Source organism: Aristolochia californica, unplaced genomic scaffold, assembly GCF_029961685.1.
Source record: "Aristolochia californica isolate CCGP_79_NKW_82.1479 unplaced genomic scaffold, dmAriCali1.0.hap1 SCAF_4, whole genome shotgun sequence".
NCBI lineage: Eukaryota > Viridiplantae > Streptophyta > Magnoliopsida > Piperales > Aristolochiaceae > Aristolochia > Aristolochia californica.
The window spans coordinates 38,901,827-38,910,656 of record NW_027182103.1 but is presented as its reverse complement, the minus strand read 5'-3'; the positions used below and the strand labels follow the sequence as shown (position 1 = coordinate 38,910,656).

Below are 8,830 nucleotides of genomic sequence, written 5' to 3'. Positions count from 1 at the left end.
AGTTATAAAGCTTGACTGATTAATCTATGTAAGGCATGATTGATCAATTGAAGACATGTCAGGCCAAAGTATAAAGACTTGATCAATCAACTATACAATAAAAACTCACATTGATCGATGGTATTATCGACCATAAGGTCATAGGATCTCCAAGATATAGTCGTATGCACAATTGATCGATCATACCTTTTCATTGATGATCAACCCTTTTTGCAGCTTTTTGAAAATGGTGAAAAAAAGCTATTTTGGCTAGGATTCATATATATAAGCTTCTAAACTTGTAAAAGATCATTTAGTGAGCATACATTGGCATATGAAACATTTGAAGAAATATTTTTGTGCTTCAAGTTCCAACTTTACCCTTCTACATGAGAAAAAACCCAAATTTGCATATATTTCCAAATTTTATTCCATGTGGTTAAAGATTAGAGGTTGCGATCCCACTAGGGGAAGGATTACCTCTCCAAAAGAAAGATGTATTCACTTTTCTTTAGAAGAAGTTCTCTAGTACCTGGAAAGCTTGAAGAATTGTCATTTCTATAACCTTGAATTTAGAAAGGGAGTGCCCATTAGAGCTATAATATAGTTTGTATGTGAAGCTCTTGAGGAGTGATTGAGATAGTGTAATTGGGTAGTACGCATGTCTTACAAAAAAGTTGGAATCTCTTTGTAATTTTGCTATTAGAGTAAGATATTGAAATATTTCCATAAAAAAAAGTTCTTCAACGATGATTACCACTAGGGGAACATCAATAATAAAAAAAAAAAAAATTGCCTCTTTGTTGTTGTGTGCATGTGCCTTATTTTTTACCTATCTATTTACTTTTAACTGCACCATAAGCACTTCAGTTTTATTTTGTATTTTCTCTTTGGAAAATCTTATAGAAGGGGATACTTTGTTAATATAGAAAAGAGCCGCAAACATGGATGCTTTCTTAGCATAGTCCATTAATGGCGGTAAAGAGAGGCCGGAGGTGACACAAGTTTACTCCCTTCCCTGTTGCGCTAAAAGATTCTCTTCTTCGTAGTGAGTAATTCGATTCTGCAGAATAAAAAAAAAAAAAAAAGTAAATTTTCTGTTCGCCTGATTAAGTCGCCGAGGTGTGTCGTCCTTTCGTTTTTCCGTCCAGGAAAGACAACAAAAAAGCGACTGGAAGAGCTTCCTAACCGGGCTTTTATTGAAGTAGGAACCACCACGTGGCAATCTCTTGGACGCATTTTTCCTTGCATCCTATTTACCGTTTAAATTCTCTTCCATTCTTTCCATGGAATCATTTCTTCTTCTTGTTTCTCTTTCTCGATTTTTTAGATTTCACTATCTTCTCCTTCCAGTCTTCGATGCCAGAACAAATTAAGTTGTAGAACCACGGCAACGAAGAAGAAAACGACGACGGCGACGAAGAGACAAGGCACAAAAAGCAGACAACGATATGAAGATGAGAATGGCGAAGATAAACTCTTCCTCGTCCAATCTCTAACCTTCGTTCGGCGTCTAATGCTTCCTGCTAGCAGATGATAACGCCGTTTTCATAATCGATCAAACTGCCAATCGATTCATCAAATTAAGGCGGAAGGAAGAAGAAAAAGGCAAGTCGAAAGCAGACGGTGCTGCAGCAATGAACGACCTCTTCTCAAGTTCCTTCAAGAAGTACACGGACCTGAAGGAGCAGGTTCAGATGGATGATATGGAACACGTGGCCATGGAGGAAGGAGGCGAGGGGAAAGAGACAGTCAATCTGGACAGATTTTTCGAAGATGTTGAGAACGTTAAGGATGATATACGCTGGGTGGAGCGCCTCTACAAGCAGCTCCAGGATCTCAACGAGGAGAGCAAGACCGTCCACAATGCCAAGACCATGAAAGAAGTCCGTGCGCGCATGGACTCCGACGTCGAGCAGGTGCTCAAACGAGTGAAGGTTGTCAAGGCGAAGCTGGAAAATCTAGATAAATCCAATGTGGCACACCGAAAGCTCCCCGGATGCGGCCCCGGCAGTTCTGCCGACAGGACCCGGACGTCCGTCGTCAGTGGCCTAGGCAAGAAACTCAAGGACCTCATGGATGATTTTCAAGATCTGAGGGCCAAGATGACCGCCGAGTATAAGGAGACAGTAGAGCGACGGTATTTCACCATCACCGGCGAGAAAGCTGATGAACAGACCATTGAGAATTTAATCTCCTCGGGAGAAAGTGAAACATTTTTGCAGAAGGCCATACAAGAGCAGGGCAGAGGCCAAATCTTGGACACCATCTCAGAGATGCAGGAACGCCACGACGCCGTCAAGGAGATCGAGAAACACCTACTTGATCTGCACCAAGTTTTTCTCGATATGGCTGCTTTGGTTGAAGCACAGGGACAGCAGCTCAACGATATTGAAAGCAATGTCGCCCATGCAAGCTCGTTTGTACGGCGAGGGACCGAACAGCTCTACACGGCGAAGGAACACCAGAAAAGCTCAAGGAAGTGGACTTGTATCGCCTTCCTACTCGGAACAGTTGTTGTCATCATCCTCATTCTGCCCATTTTATCATCGCTCGCTACAACTTTTTAGGTAGAAAGACAATAAGACTGTCAAATTACCTCAAAACAGCTTTTAGCAACTCTTTGCTTCCTACATCAACCCCCGGGTGCTCATCATCTACTACGAAAAGGTTCCTTTGTTGCTTGACAATTGATTGCTTGGACACCCTTTTCTGTTTTCTCAATTTTCTTTTCTTCCCCAAAGTTTTGTTTCAGACATAACTTCAACTGTTTTGCTATGTAAATGTTGGTAAATAAGGAGAAGGCAATAGACGCTCAACATGAGACAAAGAACTCTTATGCCCCCTTCATGAGTCTTCTAATGAGAGGAACACTCCTCCACTATCATGCATTGGCATAGCATGTTTGAAACCATCATTTCAAAGTTCCAGCTCTAAAAGTCTCTTTCCTGCATATTCCCCAAGCTCAACATTACATGAACTCTACATTCTCTAAGCAATGCAAGCCACAAAAGTGATGTCGATTTCATCGAAATTGTCTCTATAAGTTCTTTTTGCTTCACTCAATCGACCAGCACGACCGAAAAGGTCCAACATGCAAGCCAAATGATCAATGCCAGCCACAACATCATATTTCTTATTCATGTTATTGAAGTACTCGAACTCATATTCCACCATTCCTGAATGATGGCACACATATAGCACAAACAACAAAATTAACCCCATCAGAACTAGACCAGCCTTTCTCATCTCGTCAAACACACTATGAGCGTTTGCTCCACGTCTATGCATCCCATACCCCGTCATACGCATAAAATCGAATATGCATATTGAAGGAGAGAATGATATGTCGCCCTACTCTCCAGTTTTTCAAATGATTTCACGTGAATGTATCTCAGAATTTTAATAAAATTAAACTTTCAAAATCTCAGTTATTCCCATAATAGTACTCCTAATGATAACCAAGCTAAACAATAGAAAACCAACATAATTAAAACACATTTGAATTAAGACCCTCTTGTCAAACTTGGTCCCATGAGATTCGTGTTAGACTCCTCCATTTCAATTCTCTTTCTTTGAGCCTTCTTCATATGAGAGTCATGTAAGATTCTTCCATAATTACTCTTCTACATTTTCCCTCAAGTTGGAGTTTGTAACTTCAACTTGCAAAGAAAAAAATTCTTCAGATATTTTTTGGCTGAAAAAAAATCTTTATAGATGTAAATCTTCATATTTATTCTCCCACTTACTAGAATATTCTAGTCACATAAAATAAAAAACCTCTTTCTTTCTACTTCTTTTTCTACTTTTCCCGTTCAAACTAGGGATAAAAATGACTTAAAGACTAAACTTGGACAACACAAATGTGGGACAAGAAAATCACACTTAGTCTTACCACAAAACTCCATACACCATTCAAAATGGTCAAAGTCTGAAAAAAAACTCTACATAATTTCAAAGGTAGAAAAAGCCTAATTTTAGGCATGAAAAAGAGATTACTCACTTTTTTAAGGGTAGCACAGAAAAAATACACCTGGGTTAATAAAAAAGGCTTGACTCAAGCTAGATTTTGGGACACTCTTGTACTTTGTAGGTAGTGGGTCTATAGGCATTATGTCTAAGTGATAAAAAAATAAGAAGTGTTAAATTGATGAAATATTAGAGGAACATAAATATAGCAGTACCTATACTTTGAATGAAAGGAGGTGGCAATACAATACTCATACTTCCAAAAACGAATAAGGTACTTATTAAACCAATAGATTAATACAACTAACTAATCTTTAAAAATATCAGAAGATTGGATTTCTATCGTTTCTTTTCAAATTTTTTTAAAGGAATGAATTAACATTACATGGGAGAAACTTTTTTACCACAATTGACCAAAAAATAGAAACTTCTAGGGTGTTTTTTTCAGGATTCCATGGTGATTAGGTTCGGTTGAGACAATGAAAGAGAGGAAGAAACAAAGAAGAAGAAGAAGAAGAAGAAGAAGAAGAAGAAGAAGAAGAAGAAGAAGAAGAAGAAGAAGAAGAAGAAGAAGAAGAAGAGAAGAGAAGAGAGAAAGAAGAGAAAAGTAAGAAGAGAGAGAAAAGAGGAACGACTGGTTTGAGAGAGGAGGAGTGGACTTTGGGGAATGAGAGGATTAGGGTAGTGAAAGCACTACCCTAATTCTCCTCCCCCCCCCCCCTTATGCTTTATTTATAAATGTGAAAGAATAATAATTACAACATTGACTTCACCCAAATAGGATGGGAAATGGACAAGAAATCAAGGACTTACATCAATGCCACTAGAGATAAATCATATCTAACACTCCCCCTCAAGTTGGTGGTGAGAAGATGTCATAGATACCCAGTTTGGTGCATATAGTGGTCTCAGTATTTGATGTAACCGGCTTTGTGAAAATATCAACAACTTGCCCTTGAGATGAAACATGTTTGAGATATATAATACTAGCTTATAATTTTTCTCATATAAAGTGACAGTCTGCTTCAATATGCTTTGTTCTCTCGTCGAAGACTGAATTTGAACCAATATTAATGGTTGCTTGATTGTCACAGTGAAGTTCCATATGAGCCTTTTTGTTGAACCCTAATTCTGTCAGGAGAGATTTAATCCATAAAATTTCACTTACTGTATGGCTCATAGTTTTATATTTGGCCTCGACATTGAATCTAGCAACAACATTTTATTTTTTACTCTTCCAGGTGACTAAATTGCTTCCAACTAAAGTCCAATACCCAGAGGTGAATTTTGTATCATAAGGAGGTCCAGCTTAGTATGCACCAGCAAAACCTTCAATGTTAAAATGACCATGACATTTATATAAGAGTCCCTTTCCTAGAGTCTTTTTCAAATATTTGATAATCCTTTCCAATGCTTGTGAGTGAGTAAGTTGGGGTTTATGTATGTATTGATAGACAACACTTATAACCTGAGAAATATCCAGTTTGGTCAATGTAAGTTAAATAAGTTTTCCTACCTGCCTCTTGTATTTACTCACATCAATATCTTCTTCAGAGCTTGCACATAGTTTGGTATTTGCATCCATAAGAGTATCAGCCAGTCGACATCCCAACATTCTTGTATCTTCAACTAGGTCAAGTACATATTTCCTTTGTGATAGGACAATACCATGCTCGAAGTGGAAGACTTCAATGCCAATGAAATATTTGAGGAGTCCTAAGTCCTTTGTTTTGAACTCACTACATATCTTGTATTTGACCTGACTTATGCTACCTATATCACTACTTGTCAAAACAATATCATCCTCATCTACTGCAAGTAATACAACTACCTTTGTGGTGTTATTTAAAAATATTGATCCATTGAACATCGGGTAAACCCAAATCAAAGCATCGCGTGACACCCTTTTTTGGGCTTCTCGATAGGTGGAATCCAATTATACGTAGAATGAAGCTCCTTTAAAGTACTTCTATCAACATGTCAGTCTTTAGCTTATGCTTTGTGATTGGTAGTTGTTGTCTGCTATTTGGAAATATTAGAAGAGATGTCTTCCAACAGAGCTCAACCCTAGGACCCTGGGGAAGTTTTCTCTTCTCAAGGTTTCTCTCACACATCTAGCATTCTCTCTCCTAAAAACTATAGCTTGTCTTCCTATTATTCTTTTGATCTTCCCTCTTTCTTTTCCTCTCACCAAATTCTCTCCATGCTAAGGCCCTAGAATTTAACATCAACAATTTTTTTGTCTATGGCATAGGTAGGTAGCCTTGCCCAGAAAGTAGGAGTCACGACTATTCTCAACGTAGCGAGATGTGCCGCATGCAACCCCCTAGCTTCTCACTTTCAAAAAGTCATTGTTGATTGGTCCCTTACAACCTGTCAATGGAGAAAACTTGTTGTAATTTGGAATAGGCTTTGCTACCCATTTCCAGATGGATGGGTGCTTGAAGATGGCTAGTTGCTAGTGAATTTTTTGGCTATCATTGTGGCAACTTTATGCATGGTAGGTGATATGGTAGTATCTCTCTTTAATTGTGGCAAGAAAGGTGCCATTTTTTTATGATGGTCATGTTTTCATTTTTCTTCTTTGATGCTCTTTGTTTCTTCCTTGACATATAAGTATTTGATGAAGGCCTTGATCAGAGAGAGGGAGATTGGACCTTGAGGAGGAGAGATGGGAGGATGAACAGGTCCCACCAAGTATGCCATAAATTTGTTTGTGGTGAATGGTTATTGGTGATGCGATTCAACTCATAGAAAAAGCTTACAATAAAAGTAGTTTGAAAGAAAGAATTACAAATTTATTAATTTAAATTAATACATAGTGGATTTGTTATTCGATTGCTACAAGGAAAAGACTTCTTATAACAACCTACAATTTACTACTCCAAATAAAAAAAAATATGCCTTTAATTCTTCTCCTCAAGTTTTTGGTTGAGTGCAAGAACCTTGCAAGACATCAAGTTTTTTTTTTTAAAGTAGCACAACAACAATTTTCCTTTCCCTTTTGACGTCTAATTTTCTAGAGCCTAGACAAAAGTTGTCCTTCAAAGACCCCTTTCAAGACACAAGACCTCCTCAATTTTTATTATTGATCCCTTTCTACTGTTGAAGAGAAAATATAGAAGGCTCCTATATGACTCTCATGGTAAGAATTTTCACAGAGCCAAAATTAATATGGTGGAGTCTTACAGAAGAGTCTCAGTTTAAAGGTGTTTTAGTGATATTAGTCTTCTATTTATGTTGAGTTGTTTAATTATGCCAGGACTTATCTTTAAGTGTTAGACTTTGAGAGCAATTGGGACAATGGAACTTTAATTGTAATTGGACTCTATTAATTTCCTCTATTATAAATAGGGGCTCATGTACTCAGGTTACATAAAGTCAATGAAGTTTTTCTCTTTTCTAAAAAGTCAACATGGTATCAGAGCAGGTTCTGTGAGTTGACTTGGTCAACCCATAAAGATAATGTGATCCTTTTCGAATCTATTATCTCTAGTAGTTTAGGTTCATATTCGATCTTTTTTTCTCTTTTCAATTCTAATACCTGTTATTTTCTTGGTGTTCAAACGTCAATAATGAGCTTTTCATATTGTAAATTATATATTTATGGAAAGATATTCGAGTCTACTTTCCAACATAAAATGAATTTTTTCAATTGAAGTTCTATACAAAGAGAAATCGATATTTGAAGTAGGAAAGTCAGACTGCAAGAAAGGTTCAAGTAGCAGTAGAAAGCTTCAAATTTTGATCCATCTTATGCCATCAAGAAGGACACTTTACAAGGAGAATTATAAATCCAAAGAAATATTTATAAGTCTATTTTCTTACATATTCAACCAATTCTGAATCTGAGTTTTTTAGAGGGAGATATCGTTCTTGGAAGAGTCAATGGTCATGCTAGCCAAAGAAGAAAGAGTATCCAGTTCAGCTAGATTACAAATCCAAAAATATATCAGCTTCTTTATCTCAAAATAAATATATTTTATGAAAAGAATTTATGCTTCAATGAAATATATTTGAGTCTAGTTTCTTTAGAAACAAAATTTTTGTAATTTTGAGCTATATTTGTGGAGATATTGATATCAAAAGTATCAAAAGTCAGTTTTGCAAAAAATCTCTCCTTTATCTCTTTTTTCTCTCCTATTATCTCTCCAAGCATTGATGTGATTTGAGTTTCCTTTTCTGTTAAAATCTGAATTTTTTACTCAAAATTGTCTTCTAATCAGAGTTTTTTTGTCCAACTTAATCACTCTATGATGTGCTCATTCAAGATATGCAATATCTTGCATCAAAGTTGTTTTCAAGTTTTGTATTTTTATTAGTTAACTCCAAAAAATTGTACTCACCCAAATAAAGTTATACTTGGTCAATTTTATTCAGTTCTATCATTATAGTCTCCCCTAGTTTTCTAAAAAAAAATGTCACTTTGGAAGTATGAGTGTTACATAGTCTCCTCCTTCCGGTTAAAGTTGATTTTCTCAATTATTTCTTTAGTATATCATCTTATGTTTTTATCACTTCAGAGCAATGCCTAAACCAACTAACTAAAAACTATAAGAGTGTGCCCAATATCTAGTTTGAATCAAGTCTTTTATTCTTCACCCAAGAGGTGATTTGTGTTTGAGCTACCCTTAAAAGTGAATACTCTTTTTTTTAAACCCAAAAGTTGGACTATTTTTTTGCCTTTCAAATTGAACGAAGTGTATTTTAGACTGACCATTTTGACTGGTGTATGGAGCTTTTTCATGCAGCTAGGAGTGATTTTCTTCTCCAATATTGTATTTTGTCCAAGTTGGATCTCTATGTTCTTTTTATCCCCAACTTGAGGGGGAGAAGTAGAAGAAGAAGTACAAAAAAGAAGTATTTTGTTTCACATGTTGCA

General features: G+C 36.5%; 1 protein-coding gene across 1 annotated transcript; it reads left to right on the top strand.

Moving 5' to 3' along the window:
• The first annotated feature begins 1,616 nt into the window (after window positions 1–1,616).
• Window positions 1,617–2,549, top strand: LOC137963316 (syntaxin-124-like). The gene has a single exon (XM_068810454.1). It carries the CDS (start codon window positions 1,617–1,619, stop codon window positions 2,547–2,549), a length of 933 nt encoding a protein of 310 aa, XP_068666555.1.
• Window positions 2,550–8,830: the final 6,281 nt, after the last annotated feature.